We start from the raw sequence: 20,008 nt of genomic DNA on the forward strand, positions 1-20,008 counted from the left end.
TGCAAATATACATTTATATACATCTATCAACAGTCTTTGCTCTAAGGCTGCACAGACCGAGAAAGCAGCAGCAAAGATTTTTAAGGCCAAGACAGAGGCAGCATGCCCTAAAAAGTTTGGTTTCTGCTGCTCAAAAGTGATCATAACAGCCAGACAAGGGGCTGTGCTGACAGATCAAAAGCCTATTTATCTTGGCCAAATGGTCCTGATGAAGAGAACAGCAGATAATCATGATTAAAGATTCCTTTCAAACTGTTATCATCTTATGACAAAGATAAAAATAGCACTCTCTTTATCTAGGTTCTATTAAGGAAACCTAATCAGAATTATTATCTATTGCTGACTCAAACCATAATCTAATACAATAACCTAATCAAACCAAGACAAATCTGGTGCATTTTTCTAATATTTGTTTCAATGTACAATGAAAAAAGGATCCATGCACTTCTTTCATGATCTGAACCTAAGAAATACACATGATGCTATGTAATTCATCACTTACAACAACTCTAAAACATGTTTTAAAAAGCAGGAATCAAATTGGTTACAAGACTACATATTTCAATGGTAAATGCTATGAAACGTACCTTTTTTTTCAACTTCTGACTTATCATAGTTAGGTCTCAGTTTGGCCCCCTTGTCTGCTAGTAATGCCACAAGGGCCTGAGTTACAACAAAATTTGGGGAGGTAACAAGTTTGTTCTCTTCAGCAATTCCTCGGAGAAAGCTGGGTAGAAACTTTCGCTGAATTGGATCATCAACTGTGGTTAGATTTACACCTGTTGCAGCAGAAATCAAGTTCTGAAGAGGCAATTGGAACAAACAGATTTAATTTTTACATATAATTTGGAACTAAAAGATTTTGCCTCAAAAGGCTCTTTAATAAGAATTGGTCAGAAGTAAGCATCGCAACAAGAAAAGCAGCGAAAACCAGCTCACCTGTGTACACAACTGCACAAGAAGTTTTGCAGCACTCGGAGTGTTTGATGCCAGACATCCCACCGCTGTGCTCAGGTAAGCCAGGCAAGAGATGGGCTTACTGGCCTTGCTGTGCCCACCTCGTGGGCGTTCTGAGGGGCTGGCCATGGCAGAAGGGCTGGTGGAGAGGCCAGCTCTCCCTGCTGCAGCCAAGCACATTAATCGAACCAGGGTTCGGATATCTGTCAGCCCTAGAGATTCAAGACCAGCAGCCAGGCTACAACTGGAACCACTGACAGGAAAGAAACAAACTTGAGATGGATAAAGAAAACAGATTTCTGAAGGGACCATTTGGAGCCCCACATAACATACCAAAATACCAACAACCAAAATAAAAGGCAAGCTGCAATATCACTAATCATATATATCCTAAGAGAAGTAAAAAAATATTATATAAGCTGAAACTGTTACAGAAACTTTAAACATCTTCGTATTTTATTCTATTTTTTTATGTTTTGATTTATTTTTTTAAAGATTTTATTTATTTACTTGACAGACAGAGATCACAAGTAGGCAGACAGGCAGGCCGAGAGAGAGAGAGAGAGAGAGAGAGAGAGAGAGACACAGAGAGAGAAGCAGGCTCCCCGCCGAGCAGAAAGCCTGATGCAGGACTTCATCCCAGGACCCTGGGATCATGACCTGAGCTGAAGGCAGCGGCTTAACCCACTGAGCCACCCAGGCACCCTTCTTTTGATTAATTTAATTTCATTTTTTCAGTGTCACAAGATTTGTTGTTTATGCACCACACCCAGTACTCCATGTAATACATGTCCTCCTTAAATACCCACCACCAGGCTCACCTAACCTCCCACCCCCTCCTCTCCAAAACCCTCAGTTTGTTTCTCAGAGTCCACAGTCTCAATTGAATATACTTGAAGCATAACTGAATTACCAAAGGATAATATAGAGGAAAGTTTACAAATTATGAATTTTCACAAACTGGACAATCCCATGTAATCATTTCCCAGATCAAGAAACAGAACATTACCAGTACCTCAGAAGCCTGCTTAGGCCCTTCTCAGTCACTAGGCTCTCAAAAGTAAACAGTATCACGGACTTTCAAAGTCATAAATCAGTGTGGCCTGTTTTGAACTTAATATAAATTAAGAGAAAAAAGTCTGTATTCTTTGTTCAACATCATGCTTGTAAGACTCATCCTCATTGTTGCTTTATAGCAGCAAATACCCATCTTCACTGCCATATTAATAAAATCTACCACAATTCATTTATCCACACTGATGACAATTAGGTGGTTTCCAGCACAGGGCTATGACGAACAGCACTGCCACGAATGTTCCTGCTTATATCATCAGATGCACATACATAAGCATTTCTGTTGAATACATACCCGGAAGTAGTTTTCTAGGTCATAGAGTATGTTAATACACACCTTTGTTTGGTACCATGGAAGAGTTTTTCAAAGTAGCTGTACCAATTTACTTTCCCACTGGCAGTGAGAAACTGCTCACATTTCCCTCCCAGTCTTTTAAATTTTAGCCATTCTAGTGGGTGTCTATTAGTATCTCATTGGGCTTTCATTTTCATTTCTTGAAAGACCACTGAGGTTGAACACCTCATTTTCCATGTTCACTGGCCATCTGGCGATCCTCTCATATTATTTTGCATTTTCCCCATTCTTCTTTTGGGTTGTCTATTTTTCTTATGGATTTATAGGAGTTCTTTACATATTCTATTGGTTATATACAATGTTAATTCTTTTCCCATTCAGTGGCTTTTTTTTTTACTTTCTTTTTACTTCCTTTTTTTAAATTTTTTTTAAGATTTTGTTTATTTATTTGACAGACAGAGATCACAAGTAGACAGAGAGTCAGGCAAAGAGAGAGAGAGGAGGAAGCAGGCTGTCCGCAGAGCAGAGAGCCCGATGCGGGGCTCGATCCCAGAACCCTGGGATCATGACCTGAGCCGAAGGCAGAGGCCTTAACCCACTGAGCCACACAGGCGCCCCTCTTTTTACTTCCTTAATGACTTATGCTAAACAGAAGTTCTTTTTTAATGTAGTCCAATTTATTAGTCTTTTTCTTTATGATGAATGCTTTTTGTGACTCAGTCAATTCTTTCGGGGCACCTGGGTGGCTCAGTTATTAGGCGTCTGCCTTCAGCTCAGGTCATGATCCCAGGGTCCTGGGATGGAGCCCCACATCGGGATCCCTGCTCAGTGGAAAGCCTGCTTCTCCCTCTCCCACTCCCCTTCCTTGTATTCCTCTCTCGCTGTCTGTCAAATAAATAAAATCTTATAAAAAAAAATCAATTCTTCCTACCTTATAGAAACATTATTGGTTTATCTTTCACATTTAGGTCTAAGGGCCACTTGGAAATATTTGTTTTATTTAGTGTGAGGCTGGAGCCAAGACTCACTTTTTCCTATGTGAATAAACCATCTGACCTAGCCCAAGTTATTGAAAAGACATTAATTCCTCATTGTTCTGCAGTATAAACACAGTCATAAATCAAACCATAAATCAGGTGTTTATCTACATATGTGAGTCAGTTTCAGAGTCCAAAATGCTCACCATTACACCATGGAACCACCTGTGGGTCAGTTTCTAAACTCTGCTCTTCCACTCTCCAAACTACCTATTCTTGAACCAATACCAGAGTCTCCTCTAAATTTTACTTTGAGGGCACCTGGGTGGCTCAGTGGGTTAAGCCGCTGCCTTCGGCTCAGGTCATGATCTCAGGGTCCTGGGACCGAGTCCCGGATCGGGCTCTCTGCTCGGCAGGGAGCCTGCTTCCCTCTCTCTCTCTCTCTGCCTGCCTCTCTGCCTACTTGTAATCTCTGTCTCGCTGTCAAATAAATAAATAAAATCTTTAAAAAAAAATAAAAATAAAAAAAATAAATTTTACTTTGAGTTCTTATTTCAGGTCCTTCTGTCTTCACCAATTTGTAGTTATATATCTTTGCTTAACTGTTTCTTAAATGGATGTCTTTTAGGTATTCTTGGCTCTTTTCCTTTTCTAATGTAACATTCCACAATATGAGCATGGCAGGAATGTCTATGATGGAATCTGCAGGTTGAAGTAGCTACACAGCTGATCAATTTTCATTCATTCAAACCTTTTGTTTTTATCTTGTACCAAATGGACTGATAGAACCTTATTTTCATTCAATCTTTTATTTTTATTCATTCAACCTTTTATTTTTATCTTGTGCCAAATGGGCTGATAGCCCATTTCAGATAAGAGCTCTGTATTTACTGACTGAAAAAAAAATGATAACTATATCTAACTTCTTTCATTCAATGGTAGGTATCTGAGGTTGTAAAAATTCTATCTCATCCTCCCAAACAGTATCAGACTCCTGTCAATTATATACTAGAAACCAACAGCATCATTTGACACAAGTACTCACCTTACTGAGAGAAGAGACAGAGCTCTCATTACCATGGTTCTTGCCAGAAGAACCTGAGCAGCAGCAGTCACTCTCCTTAAAGCCACCACCCGGTCATGAGGGTTTGCTAAAGCAGCTGCCTGCTCACCTAGTGTTATTCTTCCAGAGGAACTCTTTTCTACAGAGCCATGGCAACCTGAAAAACATATCCAGAAAGTGAAAAATTTTCCCATTCTACCTAGGTTCTGGGCTGCAAGGAAACGCAGGAAACCAGTGTGTTTTGTTCATCTGGACTTAGTTACACAGAAAACTCCCTGGGAGAAATAAACATATCTAAAGCAATAATCTATTATATATGTTTCTTAAAATGTTTTGGTTTCATTTATTTTGCTCATAGATCACTTCTACTGATACTAACAAAGGAAAGATAGTTTTAGAACTATGCTTTGAGTACAAGAGAAAGGACTGAGTCATCAACACTAATTCTTTATTTTGTATTTCTGATAGAAAAAGTCACCCATACCCTCTCACACCAAAAAAAAAAAAAAAAAAAAAAAAAAAAGACTGCCAGATTGTTTTTAGTCAGCTCCAGGATTCTCTTATCACAATGTCAAAAAAAAAAAAAATGGTACTCACATTTTATTAACTTTTATCACTTTAATATTTCATAAAAACAAAAAATAAATAATACTACATGATACCTTCAAAACGTTAAAGCAACTGGCTAAAGACACTTGATGGGGTAGAACAATGTTGTGTTATTATTTACCACCTAACCTAAGAAACAAATTAATACAGACTCTATAAAATCCATGCCAATTAGCATTTCAGTTTACCTATTTGCATCAGAGTCTCCTCCATACTGTTGGTAGCGGTTACCATTGCTACCGATGCTCCCAAGGGATCACTGTCAGGGAACTGAACTGGTTCTGGTACAATGCGTCGGTCATTTAAACCAAGTGGTCCAGCAAGTAATTCAAATTCTTCTTCACCCGTTAGCTTTTCATCTTCATCAACATCCAACATGTCCCAGTCTTCTGGAATTTAGATAAATAAACGTATGGTATGTGAATATAAACATGACGTAACTCTGCCGGCAAGAGTTACTGTGAGATATGTTTAAAATGCAGATGGACTGAGAACCCAGGACCCACAAAATGAACTATGGTGCAGTCTCCTGATGACCCAACCAAACTGCACTCCTGAGGCATAGTGAGAGTCTAAGGAAAAGGAGTCAGAGCAGTCAAACTCACTTAAAGCAAAAGCAAATGTTACAGCTGGTAATGGAGATTTCAACTAATAAAAGCTACTGGGGTCAATAGAGAGTTCTTAACCCTATCCATAATCATTACAGAATCAGTTATTGCAAGGAAATGAATGCTCCAGATAAATTCATGCTGTCTTCAACTTTTTATTTTTTACTTTTCTCAGAGAAAAAATCTGAAAAAAACATGTCATGCAAAGACTAACATTCTGTGGTCAAGCTAGTATTTGAATCCAGGTTCTTTTCCTTTGGTTTTAAGAACTAGGGCTGTTGCTTTGAAACTACCTTGAGCTTTCTAGAGAACGTTTTGAGTTAACATGTACCTAAATACAAACACATACACAAAAAGGTAAATTTTAGTAACAGATGTTAAGCAGGAGGTATATATAAAAATATATGAACATGTAAAATAAAGAAGCTCTCAAAATAACTACCTTCATACACACTGTCCTGCTTGCCAATTAGATCTGGAGCTTGTCCCTTGTACCTGCACCAAACATGAAGAACATTGTATTTTTATACAAAACAGTTAGTACCCAAAAATGCAAATTAAGGCATTAGAACATTTTAAAAGGTCATTAATAAGGCAACACAAAATAAAAGTGCTTCATGTTATGCGCTAATAAAAACTATGGTATGTAGTGTACCTACATACACAGGCTTACAAAAATCAATGACTATTTTACCAAATTACTGGGGAGATTTCTGGGTCACCTTCAAAAACTTTTAGTCAAAACCTATTCCATAATGCTGTAAATATTTTAATCGTTGACAATAAGGACAAAAACCCTACTCACTACAGATGAATTGCTATTCAAGGATAAAAAGAAGTCATGTTTTCATGGAAGCTCATTTAATCTAAACTCTATTTTTTTCATCAATTAAAAGATCTTAATTAAGAGGTCAAAAACAGGGTAAAAAAAGGCCAATGAGAAAAACTGACCATAAGGTCCTAAAGGTTAAGGCAAGGGCCCTGCCCAGAACTTGCCAGTAAGCCCAAGGTTAATGGACTCCGACTCCAGTGAAGAAGCTGCTGCCATGCCATTGTTACCAGTCTACAGGCTCCCAGTTCTAGCAAAACATGAATTCCTCAACCTCCTCCACCCTTCCTGCCCCCAATTCAGCAACCATGGGACTTAGGGAAAGGTTAAGTATAACTTCTCCCATTAAAAAAGCTGTAATTCCCATGTCTTGATGAGAGAGATACTTTATACTCTTCATTCAGAGGGTTTGGATATCTATACAATTTCAAGGTACCTTTCAGAACTTGTTGCCTTGGATTTGGTTTTCAGGGCTAAGTACTTTTCCCTGCAGCTGCCGCAGAGCAGGTAGTATGGATTCCCACTCCCACATTCACCACCAAACCAGCCATCCACATAGGAGCCATTGCTGCGGTAGCCCTGGCGGTTTGCACTGCGCCCACAGCCAGGGTGATTTCTCTTCATGTGCTGGTTGAAACTGACGACACTGCATTCACACAGTTCACACACCACCACTTCTTCCCTGTCTTCAGACTCACAAACATGCTGCACAAAATTTCATATCAAATTATTAGTCAATTTAACATAAAGTTAAGAAGAGAAAAATAGATATTTATATATTAATGACTTTGTTTACATATGCTGGAGTATTTGCAGGATGTTCATTAATGTGACATAACAAATTTCTTTCAAATCAAAATTTAGAACTCACGATCTGAAGCTGTGCTTTGCCCTTTCTCAATCTAGTAAGTTATAACTAAGGTAACTCACTATCCTATTGAGAGGAGTTAATAAAAATAACAATTAGCCCTATTCCAAGTAATTTTTTAAAAAATCCTAATAAAGCTACTTTTTCATTTGGCTGTAACATGTACATCTCTTATCTGAATTTCTAAGAAGTCATTTGGATTCATTTATCTTATTAATATAGTAGATGCTCTTTTCGGTAGGACTTAGACCTGTGAAGTTTTCAGTCTCCCTGCTACAAACAATGAAAACATACAAACCCACCATGTACCCTGGCCCTGGATGGAGGTAGTTACAAGACCTAGGTGGCACTGGTTGTTAGAATGAGGCATTACAGTGATTAAATGGAACCTATGAAGGAGAAGAGCATGCATTCAGATAGCGAGGTGAGCGTAGCAGCCATGTTCTATACCCAGCAGATCTGACTAGGACCTGATGCCTATTTTGTAATCTATCTTTGATATTATAAATCAAATATTACCATTATATGGCTCTATTCATTTAGTCTGGGGAGAGAAGCAATAAAATCGCACAGAGAAAGCAAGAGAGAATTTTTCTTATTAGTTTGTAGGTATCAAAGTAACATTAAGCATTAGAGCCCCAAACTTTACAATGAGATGAAAGACTGAAATTTTCAGAGTGTAACAACTCTAGGCAAGGCTATTGTTAGTAAGCTACATGAACAGGAGGGCAGGAAAATAAGTCAGAGCAGCCCCCGCTGCAATCACACACACCCAGGTAGGCCAATCCAGTACCTCTGGGATCCACATTCCCAGAATATCATTGTCACTGGTCAGGTCTTGTCCAAACATAGCTTCCATCGCTTCATCATCAAGATCAATTTCCAATTCCTCATCTAAATTAAAGTCATACAGCGCCCCTGGGTCTTGCTGCAAAGATATTCCTTCTCTCCGACTTTGATTCCTGTGGGCCTGCACAGAGCGGTATAACCCCGCTCAGAACGAAACAAAAAAGGCATTTTATTTGCATGTATAAAGTAACTCTGAATACTTCACCAGTTCTTAACTACCATATATGCAGGTAAGAGCCTAACTCAGCTAATTTACTGGATTCCAGACCATAAACATAAAATTTCACCTATCATATGTGTTTCCTCTCTGTAAAATGGAGTAACAATACTCCTAACTCATAGGGCTGTTAATAGGTTTAAACAAAATAATCCATGTAAAGTATTTCATATAATGTCATCAAGAAAAACAATAAATATGAGCTGTTGTTATTCTTTTAGGGTTTTTTTTTTTTAAATCGGTCCCTTTCCTATATATTAACTAAACATCCCATATTTTCTAGCTCAGCCTCAACTTCTCTGTTACTGTAGATTATTGAAAAATTATTTATGTTTTAATAGCTCAAAGATCAAGTGCTATTTTTTAAAAATCACATATCCTAGCTTTTAGTTGGAAAAATATGTTCCCCTATAAATTACACTTAACATGTCTAGAGCATAATCCTGGAAGTATTTTACTAAAGTAACAATGGAATTTATTTTTGCTTATCTAGGGCCTTACCTAGTGGTTTAGCCCTGAGGCCCAGAGCACATAAGAAAACCCAGTACCTACTTTGGCACAGTGCTCTTTTCAGCTCCTTCTCACTTAATTTAATGTTAAATTTTAAACATGCATCTTTACTTCTTAAAGTATAAATAGCTTGATGGCAGAGAGCACATCTATAAAAAAAAATCTCAGGATTTGCAAGTAACCAGTATAGACTTTTGCACCCAGAGGAAGCTTAAAAATAAATCTACGGATGTAGGCTGTGATTTCAATGCAAAATTATGTAAACAGATAGTAAAATTCAAAGAGCTACTCTCTTAATGTGGAGAAACTGAGTACTTAGTATCATTAGTTTACATTTTCTTTAATGTTGCTTTCACACAGACTTTAAGATATAAACTGTATGACTATTACTAACAGAAGGATGTGAAACATATTAATTACCTGCTCTTGCCAGCAATGTGCGAGCTGCTAAATCAAACTTATGCCTTCTTGTTACTGCTGAGCGACCCCTAGCTGGTGGTCCACTTCCAGAAGCTGCATTCTCTGTATGGTCCAGATTATCAGGGCTACAAGTGCAAATTAGAAAGCAACATAAATTTTTCAGAACCACCATAAATGGAAGACATAGGCACAAGCTCTCTTTTGGTATTGCGCTTCCTTCCAAACAGTACCAAGAATAAGATGTATTTATAATTAAACTGAAATATATCTTGTCCTTGGTAAAGCTCCTAAATTATAAATATGTCATATTGCCCTAAGAAGTAATTTTATCTATTTTTTTTACTTTTATTTATTTTTTAAGTAGGTTTTATGTCCAACATGAAACTTGAACTCATGACCCCAACATCAAGCGGTGCATGCTCCACTGATTGAGCCAGCCAAGTACCCCATCTAATTTTGAATTATGCCAACAAGGAAATGATGCTTAATGCATGTTCAAATCCAAATGAGATCAATGGTCTTAACTAAATTCTAAATGATTAAATAGTTAAAATTTGAAATGATCAAGAATCCTTGCTTATGAGAAACATATTTCAAAATAGGTTACGAAAATATCCACTGAGCTTGTAAGAAAAAATCTGCGTATTAAAAAAGATACAAGGGCGCCTGGGTGGCTCAGTGGTTTAAGCCGCTGCCTTCGGCTCAGGTCATGATCTCAGGGTCCTGGGATCGAGTCCCGCATCGGGCTCTCTGCTCGGCAGGGAGCCTGCTTCCCTCTCACTCTCTCTGCCTGCCTCTCTGCCTACTTGTATCTCTCTCTGTCAAATAAATAAATAAAATCTTTAAAAAAAAAATAAAAAAAATAAAAAAGATACAAGCCTTGTTAACCATTATTTTAATTTTCAGTTTCCTCTTTTCAGCTTAGTTTTATATAAAAATTATTTCCTCTTTTCCATGAAAACATCTATTCAAGTCAAAACTTGTGATGTTATTTTTACCCTTCACAGGAACATAAACTTGTAACTGAAATGTCCACCTTATATCTCTAGTTAGCAACTTTACACACCATTAGAAGCACCTACGAGGGGTGCCTGGGTGGCTCAGTGGGTTAAGCCTCTGCCTTCGGCTCAGGTCATGATCTCAGGGTCCCGGGATCGAGCCTCCTGTCCAGCTCTCTGCTCTGTGGGCAGCCTGCTTCCCCCTCTCTCTGCCTGTCTCTATGCCTACCTGTAGTCTCTCTCTCTGTCAAATAAATAAAGAAAATCTTAAAAAAAAAAAAAAAAAGCACCTATGAAGGGAAATAAATGGAGCACTTGGAAGTATCACTTAAACCACATAAAACAGAAATTGGAATCTCACCTTTCACTAAACCCTTCTTCCATTTCAGCAGCATCAGCTGATGGGATGTCTCCTGGTGACTGCAAATAACAGGGGTCATTTGACTTTCCACCACTGCCTAGGACTGCTGCTCCGTGCCTTGAGTCTGCTGTGCAGCCTGACTGGGGTTCCTCCTCATCCTCATGCCCAGGGTGCTCTATCATCCACATGGCAAGGACAGTAATGTTTTGGGCATCAGCCTCTCCTCGAGCACCTGAAAAGGTGAAAAAGAAAAGTATGATACTGGGGTGCCTGGGTGGCTCAGTCACTAAGTGTCTGTCTTCAGCTCAGGTCATGATCCCAGGATCCTAGGATCGAGCCCCACATCAGGTTCCCTGCTCAGTGCTCAGTGGGAAGCCTGCTTCTCCCTCTCCCTCTCTCCTGGCATGGGTTTCCTCTCTTGCTCTCTCTCTCTCTGTCAAATACATAAATAAAATCCTTAAAAAAAAAAAGAAAAGTATAATACTGATTTGGGGCAACATAATTAGTTATTCATGGTATCAATTCAACAGTGTCTTCTATGATGCCACTGTAACTAAATCAGCTGTTAAAAAGCTTTATGGTCTCTTAAAAAATATATCACCCTCAATAAGACCAGGCTTCTCATATCTACATATATGGACATGTAAACATAACATATCCTACCTGTGGCTTCCATGGCTTTGGCAATCTGTCGGAGAGAGAACCCCATTTCCAGCAAGGGTACTGCAATTGCTGGAGGAGGAGGAGAAGTTGAAAGTCTACTGCTGGGATCTGACAAGGCTAAAACAAAAGAAAGAGAAATAAAAGCCTATATCACTACATAACATGAGTAAAAAGTGACCTTATACCGTAAGTCCTCAATTTCTTAATACTGTACAAATTTAATGAATTTTTTTTCTATTAAGAATTCATGGGGCACCTGGGTGGCTCAGCCCATTAAGCGTCCAATTCTTGATTTCTGTTCAGGTCATGATTAACCTGTGATTAAGTTATAGTTAATATGACTAAGTTACAGCTTTTTAAGGTTTTTCATAAAGCTAGCACAAAATAAAGCTGCTAAGAAATTTAAAACGTTTTCTTATTTTGAAATAGTTTCTTACTTACAAAAATTTTCAAACTTAACAGAAATTTGCAAGCATAGTACAAAAGAATTCTCTTATCCCTGACCCACTGGAGAGTAAGTAGCAGACATGATGCTCCAATTCCCCTGAATACTCTAACATATCAACTCCTACAAAAAAGGCCACTGTTCTACCTAACGCACCATCAGAGTAAGGAAATTAACAATGTTAACATCTAATCCAGACCCCATTCTAGTTTCACCAGAAGTCCTGATAATGTTCTCTACAGTAAAGGAGCCAATCCAGGATAATCCTTGCATTTAGTTTTCATATCTCTTCCATCTCCTTCAATTACTTTGATCCTTTGAAGATTACAGAAAGTCGCTCAATTTGGGTTGCTGATGTCTCATGATTAGATTCAGGTTGTGCTTTTAGGTAGAAGTACCAAAAAACTGATGTCGCCTTCTATGCACATGATTTCCATTTGTTCCATTACTGGTGATGCTAATTTTGATCACTTGAGTTAAGCTGGTATCTGCCAGGTTTCTCCACCATAAAAGTACTCCTGTTTTTTCCCCCTTTGTAATAAATACTCGTTGGGAAGAACAAGAGAATATGTAAAGATCCCATTCCTTGTCAAAGTTAGATTCACTAGCACCCATTATTGTTTACTGGCTGAATTATTTATTATTATTATGATGGTTGGTGAATGAGGATTTCCTAATTCTATCACTGCTTTCAGATTTATCAGTTTCCTTTCTCCATCACTATAGGGTTACAGATTCTCACTGTATTCATGGGTTATTATATGATACTATAATTATGATTTTTATTTTGATGCCCCAAATGTCCCAGATTTGGCTAGCGGAAGCCCCTTCAATCTGGCTTCTACATCCTTGAGGCATGCGCCCATCAATCTCTGAGCAGTTTATCACTTTCTGGTACAAACTACTCCAGGATCATCTCATACTTAACCCTGAAATCAGCCATTTCTGCAAGAAGATCAGAGTTCCCTTTTAGTAAAGAATGGTATTTAGAATGTGTTTATTGCTACTAAAGCATCATTGCTCCTAGGCCCGCTTAGTGAACAGTGCTGATAGAAGCCCTCTGCACCCTGCGTGGCCCTGATCCCTAGTGCTCAGCTATGTGGACATTTCCTCTATGAGTCGGACTCCAACACCCCATACCAGGCCACTCCCACAGACAAGAAGTTTCCCTCACTCCAGTCTGGCTAATACTCCCAATCTGGACCACTATGTCACCCACCTCCCAAATCCTGCTGGCATGAAAAATCCTGCTGGCATGAAAGCCTACCTAGCTTGGCCCCACTTAATGTTTTTTAATTAAATTAGGAAGGAAAGAAGAAGGAAGGAGGGAGAATGACAACTTTCATTTTTGCTTAAAAAATGTCACTACTGCTAGAGTGGTAACAGGTCTGATGCATCTGACAGACTTCTACTTCTAGCCATCATGGAGCAAGAGAGACTGGATTTACCTATGACAACTAAAAGAAGAAATGGAAATGTAGCAAATGATAGACAAACAGACTGTGTAGGACAGTGATCCCTGAGAGAAGGAAATCAAATTAGGCAAGGAGTATAACTGCCTTAGACTATTTCCTGGAGAGAATTTCCAAGCTGCAGTTCAGGGAGGGCAAATTCAACCTAAAGTCAGTGGTCTCTCTGAATTGAGGAGACGAGAGTAAAGGATTCAGGTTGCTAGTGTTCACAGGGTAGAATACCAGAATAAAGAGAACTGTATGGAAAGAAGAGAGCTGCACTGAAAGTGAACTCCAAAAATGTGCAAAGGGTCTTTCTTTCCCTCAAGTCTTCAGCTGATGCTAATGCAGCAGCTATCCAGAGCTGAGGGAAGAATCTCCAAGAAATAGCAGGCAGAACAATCCTTGGGGGTTGCTTAAACAGGGTTGGGAAGAATCTGTGTTACAATAAGCCAGAGAGAAAAAAACTCTGTGATACATGAGGCACTGGATAGAATACAAAGAAAGGCATTGGTACAGTGATGGGGAAAAATTCAGCCAAGCTACCTCCTAACAAAGATTAAAAGAAAGCCTTGAGAGAATCAAAATATTTCTAAGTAATTTAACCATATCCTATAACAAAGCTAAAGTATCTTTAAATAAATACAAACTATCCAGCACCCAATAAGGTAAAATTCACAATGTCTAATACTCAATAAAAAAAAAAAATCACCAAACATGAAAAAAAAATACAATTCAAAATAAGTTTAAAAATTAGTTAATAGAAACAGACCTAGAAATTAGATAAATGATAAGTAGACAAGAATATTAAAACAGGTATAAAATTGATGCTCATTATTTGTGGACGCCATATTTGAAAATTCATCTACTCATTAATTTATAACTCCAAAATCAATACTCATGGTGCTTTTTACAGTCATATATATGCACTCGGCGACAAAAAACCTTTCAGGCTCCTGACACATTTGTTCCCAGCTGGGACAGAACAGGTGATGCTCTACATTCTTGTTTTAGTTCTGAAGCTATAAACAAGTCTAATATTCACAGTCTATTTAGTGTCACATGGCACATTTTTTGTGCCTTTTCTCGGTGATTTTACTGTTTAAAATGGCCCCCAAGCATAGTGGTGAAATGCTGTCTAATGTTTTTAAGCACAAGAAGGCTGTAATATGCCTTATGGAGAAAATGTGTCAGATAAATTTCATTCAGGCACGAGTTATGGTGTTCTTGGGTCATGAGTTCAATGCTAATGATCAACAATATACATTAAATGGAATGTCTTTAAATAGAAACACACATAAAACAAAGTTATATATTGATCAGCTGACAAAATGTGACCAGAAGTTCACAGAAACCTAGCCCAGTATCTCCCTTAGGAGCAATAATAGTTCAGTGTTCACAAACTTTTTAAACATAACTATTCTAACAATGAAAACTGTTATTCCATGTACTTGATAAGGCAGAGAAAAGATTAAGCAACTTCCAGTTATGAAAATCACAATGTCTGAATGGAAAAATACACTGGAAGGGATTATGAGCAAACTAAACACTACAAAAGAAAAGATTAATGACCAGAAGCCACAACAACAAAAACTATCAAAAATGGAAACATTTGGAAAAAAGATATTAAAAAAACCCAAGGCATTAGTGATCTGTGGGACAACTTCAAATGGTGTTGTATACACATAACCATAGACAGTGAAATGGAGGAATGCAACAGAAAAAAAAATCTGAAAAAATAATGGATTAAAAATTTCCAAGTTTAATGACAACTATAAATCTATAGATCCAAGAAGCTCAACAAACCCAAAGCACAAGAAAATTGAAGAAAGCTGTATCAGGGCAGGTCATGATCAAACTGCTTAAGCCTAGTGATAAAACAGAAAAATCTTAAAAGCAGATGCGGAGATAAAGGTATATTATACCAAGATCAGAACGATAGAAAATTTATCATTGGAAACAATGCAAGCCAGAAGATGGCAGAGGATCTTAAAGTACTGAAAGAAAGAAAAAAAACCTGCCAATCTAGAATTCTATACCCAATGAAAATATTTTTCAAAAATGACTTTGAAATAAACTCTTTCAGATATATTCAGATATATAAGAGCCAAAAGAATTCATCACTAGCAGACCATTGCAAGAAATGTTAAAGGGAAAGCAGAAGGAAATATCACTGGAAATCTGGATCCACATAAAGGAATAAAGTATCTCAGAGCTGGTAATTATGTGGGTAAATATAAAATACACACTTTAGTTTTCAAATCTCTTTTGTTTACAGCAAAAATAATAACAATGTAGGGATGCCTGGGTAGCTCAGCTGGTTAAATGCCCAATTCTAGATTTCAGCTCAAGTCATGATTTCAGGGTCATGAGATCTAGCCCTACATCGGACTCTGTGCTCAGTGGGGAATCTTTCTTGAGAGTCTCTCTCTCCTTCTCCTTTTCTCCCCCCCTTCCAAATAAATAAATAGATCTTTAAAAAATAGTAACAAAATTATGGGGCTTTATAACATATATGTAAGTTAAATGAATAAGAAAAGTTTGAAGACTGAGAAAGGGGAAATAAATAAAATAAATAAAATAAAATGTACCATTGTTACATTTTTTAATATACATGAAGTGGTATAACATTACTTAAAGACAGCCTGTGATAATTAAAGATATATAATATATACCTGAAGGTAATCTCTAAAAATACAAAGTATAGCTAATAAGCCAACAAAGGAGATGAAATAATAAAAAATATTGATTTAATCCAAAGAAGGTAGAGAGGGAAAAAAAGAACAAAGAAAAGACAACATGAACAGAAAGATGATAAATTTAAACACAACCATACAATTAACACATTCAATGTAAATGGTCTAAACACACCAATTAAAAGGCAGAGAATATCAGGTTGGATTAAAAAAGCAAGAACCCCTCCCCCCCAAAAAAAGCAAGGCCCAACAATAAGCTGCCTTTAAGAGACCATTTTAAAAATAAAGACACAAAAAAGTTAAAGGCAAGATATAGGAGAAGAGATACGATCCTAATTTTAAAAAAGAAGAAGAAGGAAGAGGAGGAGGAGGAGGCGGCGGCTATATTTACACTAGAAAAAGTAGATTTAAGGGCAAAGGATATTACCAGGGTAAAGACAGTCATGTCATAATGATAAAGAGGTCAATTCAATAAGAAGACTTAAGAATCCTAGATATTTATGGACCTAAAGAGAATTTTAGAATACATGAAACAAAAAATAATAAATGAAAGAGGAAATAAACAAATACACAATTACAGTCAGAGATTTCATCACTACTCTATCAATAACTAATAGAACACGTAGACTTGAACATAACAATCAACCACCTTGACCTAACCAACAATTTACAGAACACTCCACTCAACAATAGCATAATACACATTTTTTCCAAGTGCCCATTGAATATTTATCAAAACAGACCATATTCTGGGCCATAAAGTAAGTCTCAACAAATTTAACAGAGTTCAAATTATACAAGACATGTTCTTTGGTAACAATGACATTAAATTAGAAATCAGTAAGAGAGAGACATTTGGAAAATTTCTAAAGATTTGCAAATAAAATAACATACTTCCAAATGATCCAATTTTTCAAAGAAGATATCCATGGTAAATAGTACTTTAACTGAATGAAAATGAAAACACAGCATCTCAATATATGTGGGTTGAAGCAAAAGCAATGCTCAAGGGAAATTCACAGCATTAAAAATGCCTATGTTAGAAAATAAGAAGGGTCTGATATCACTTATGTAGAGTACACCATTTCTCTCCCAAGTAGCCATAATTCAATCTACAGCTTCAAAATAAAAAAGACAGTTCAGCTTGATAGGACAGATTGCCCCCTTAATTAAAATCACTGTTCTAGGGGCGCCTGGGTGGCTCAGTGGGTTAAAGCCTCTGCCTTCGGCTCAGGTCATGATCTCAGGGTCCTGGGATCGAGCCCCGCATCGGGCTCTCTGCTCCGCAGGGAGCCTGCTTCCTCCTCTCTCTCTGCCTGCCTGTCTGCCTACTTGTGATTTCTCTCTGTCAAATAAATAAAATTAAAAAAAAAAAATCACTGTTCTACCTTCAATGAGAAAAAACACAATGCCCAAGTTTTTAAGTCCCACATACAGGAATGCCAAGAGGTTTGGGTATCACAGTGCATGATAGCACACACACACCTGTGCGGTTAGCTGGCCTTGCTGACTGGGAATCAGGAGAAGTTAAGCTTTGCCTTCTTCCTACTTCATCAGAAGGAGAAGTTGGTAACGATGATATTGGAGGAGTCTGTGCACGACGTGTGGGAAGTACAGTGGTAGTTGGGTAACTAGAGAACATTTGCCTTTAAGAAAACAACAATGGTTAGAATAAAAATCCAATTAGAAATAATATATCACAGTCCTCTTATAGAAGAATAATCAACCTGGAAAACTATATAAGTTAGCTATAGTTTAATGGAGAGGGGAGAAAGACTCCCAACAATTTTAATAATCATTATCTAATAGGACACCTCTTAATATAAAAGTAATAATACCGTGTCATTTGTTCAGCAAAATGCCAGCAACATAGCAGGTGGGGGAAATTGAGCAATTAACAAAATAGATTTAAAAAAATCCCTGCCTTCATGCTTTCCTTCCACTATAATACCAAGATGACAGTGGTATTTTGGTAGACATAGAGTAGTTAGAAAATAAAGACTTTTAAAGATAGCTAACTTACAGTTACTTCAAATATAAATTAACTAGCTAGCCATGAAATCATTCACATGAATAAAGTTAATAGTCAGAAGGTAAAAGTTATGGAAAGAAAAGGTAAATGTCCAGGCCCCCCTGCACAACTGAAAAACAGCATATGAATGGTATACCAGCTGTCTAAAGGGGAAAGGCAGAAGAGAGGCAGTCCCTGTCAGCCTGAGAAGGCAGACACTGGCTAAAGAATAAGGTTCAGCAAGATCCTCACCAACTGTCTACTCTTAAGATTTGTCCAACAAAACTAATAACAACTTTTTAAGCATCAAAAAAGCATTGTCTAGTCAGTTGAATAACTGATACAACGATATTCACAGATGGGTCAGTTGTTCCCAGAATTTTCTAGCGTTAAATGATGGTTAGCCAGGCAAACACAACTGCAGCTCCAATGTTGTTCCAGCCAACAGCAGACAAACAAAGACTGAACAAAGGAGGAGTCACAAGGTCTGTCAATGTTTGTGAGAGTCAGGGAATGTTATTTTACCAGTGAATCCCATGCCTGCACAGTACAGCTTGGAAGGCAACAAGGATTAAAAACCATATTAGAATATCCTATTATTCCTCTCTTCCTTCTTTCTTGAACAGAAGTATCTCCTGGAACTGTGACTCTAGTGAGAGAGCTAAGATGTGAGAGGACTGGGCAATGGTAACTGCCAGGATGAGTGTTAATGCCTAACAGCAGACCAGTAACTCTCAGTGTGGGAGCTGAAGAACACTGCATCAGAATCACTGGGGACCCTTAACTCAAATACAAATTGTGTACCCCACCAGACCTACCAAAAGAGACTACAGGGAGATACAACCAGAGCTTTAAAAAGCTTCCCAGGTGGTTTCTGCAAACACCAAAAATTAAGCAGCATTATGATTAACAGCACCTCCCCCTCTCTCTTCTACTCTCTGTCAGTCTACACACTAGGAATAATGATAACCTGTCAATTAAGAGAAGGGGGAAAGAAAGAAGAGAAAGGTAGACTAACCATTCTACTGCCCTTTATTTCGCTTAAGACCTAGTTAAGGGAACTCACAGAATAGGCCCTTCCTAATGACTTTCTCTTAAAATTTTTCATTTCGTGTATATACCTAGCAAACCGAAGCAAACAGAAATTTAAACATTATTTGAAATTTACAAACCTACTAAAATCGGGTTGGCTAAAGTAGTACTCTAAGACATGATCTTTCATTTCAGTAGATTTGTTTGATCTTATAATAAAAATAAAAGTATAATTAAGAAATAATTCTTAAAAGGGAAGTAACTTGAGAAAATTATTTCCATGGAAGTGAGCTCTATCTTGAGGCTCTAAGATTCAATACAAGCATTTATTTTAGAGGAAAAAAATATTCAAAAGCCTAGGTGAAAAAAAAGATTATTATAAGGAGATAGACTGCTAGAGTATCTGATTATCAGCAGCACAAGTGACAGATCTGGGACCACCCCAAAACTGGCTGTGAGACTTTGGGCAAGTTATTAAACTTCTGAGGGACATTCCCAACTTCAGCAAAATGGGTTTGACTCTATGGACTCTTAGGTTCCTTCTAGCTCTAGAATGCTTTTAGTTAGGCACATTCTTTATAAGAGAATGATTGTGTGATCATAATCACAGGCATTGATATGACAGATGTTAAAGTCAGCTTCCCTACCTGAGAAGACTAAGTGGCATCACTCCAGGGGATTCAGATGCAGGTACTGTCTCTGTGTCAGTGACTGGAGTGGTGGCAGTCGTGGTGTCCTCCAGTGAGCTGCTCATAAAGGAAGTTGTGCTCGAGGCTGATGGGCTAGTGGTAACTGGGGTCTGTGCCTGCTGGGCTTGGTCACTTTCTTCAGCTTGTTGATCAACCTCTGTAAACCAAGATAAATACTTAAAAAGTATTAAGGATTTGTTTCTTCACAAGTGACATGTGAATGGAAAACTTTAAGATTTAATTTGACAAGTTTCTAAATATATTTTGTAAGTACCATTTTCTATGAAATATTTTTTTAATATTCTTACATATATACATCCTTACACACTACTGTACCCATCGTTATGAACTCTACAAATAATAAGGTAAAAAGCAATCACTCATTT

The 20,008-nt window shown here is 37.6% G+C and overlaps 1 protein-coding gene across 11 annotated transcripts in view; it reads right to left on the reverse strand.

Moving 5' to 3' along the window:
* Positions 1-20,008, reverse strand: part of HERC1 (HECT and RLD domain containing E3 ubiquitin protein ligase family member 1) — a 184,473-nt gene that overhangs the window by 36,930 nt on the left and 127,535 nt on the right. For 10 of the 11 annotated variants that reach the window (XM_046007752.1, XM_046007762.1, XM_046007761.1 and 7 more), the window contains 12 exons: positions 19,581-19,779; positions 17,376-17,536; positions 11,299-11,415; positions 10,636-10,867; positions 9,277-9,401; positions 8,053-8,273; positions 6,849-7,117; positions 6,026-6,078; positions 5,164-5,364; positions 4,349-4,523; positions 940-1,210; positions 588-801 (listed from right to left, as the gene is read on the reverse strand). In XM_046007752.1, the coding sequence (XP_045863708.1) occupies positions 588-801; positions 940-1,210; positions 4,349-4,523; positions 5,164-5,364; positions 6,026-6,078; positions 6,849-7,117; positions 8,053-8,273; positions 9,277-9,401; positions 10,636-10,867; positions 11,299-11,415; positions 17,376-17,536; positions 19,581-19,779 (2,238 nt within the window). The remainder of the gene's footprint in view (positions 1-587; positions 802-939; positions 1,211-4,348; positions 4,524-5,163; positions 5,365-6,025; positions 6,079-6,848; positions 7,118-8,052; positions 8,274-9,276; positions 9,402-10,635; positions 10,868-11,298; positions 11,416-17,375; positions 17,537-19,580; positions 19,780-20,008) is intronic. The other variant, XM_046007757.1, reaches the window with a different exon arrangement.

This window comes from Meles meles, chromosome 6 (genome assembly GCF_922984935.1).
Source record: "Meles meles chromosome 6, mMelMel3.1 paternal haplotype, whole genome shotgun sequence".
Classification (NCBI taxonomy): domain Eukaryota; kingdom Metazoa; phylum Chordata; class Mammalia; order Carnivora; family Mustelidae; genus Meles; species Meles meles.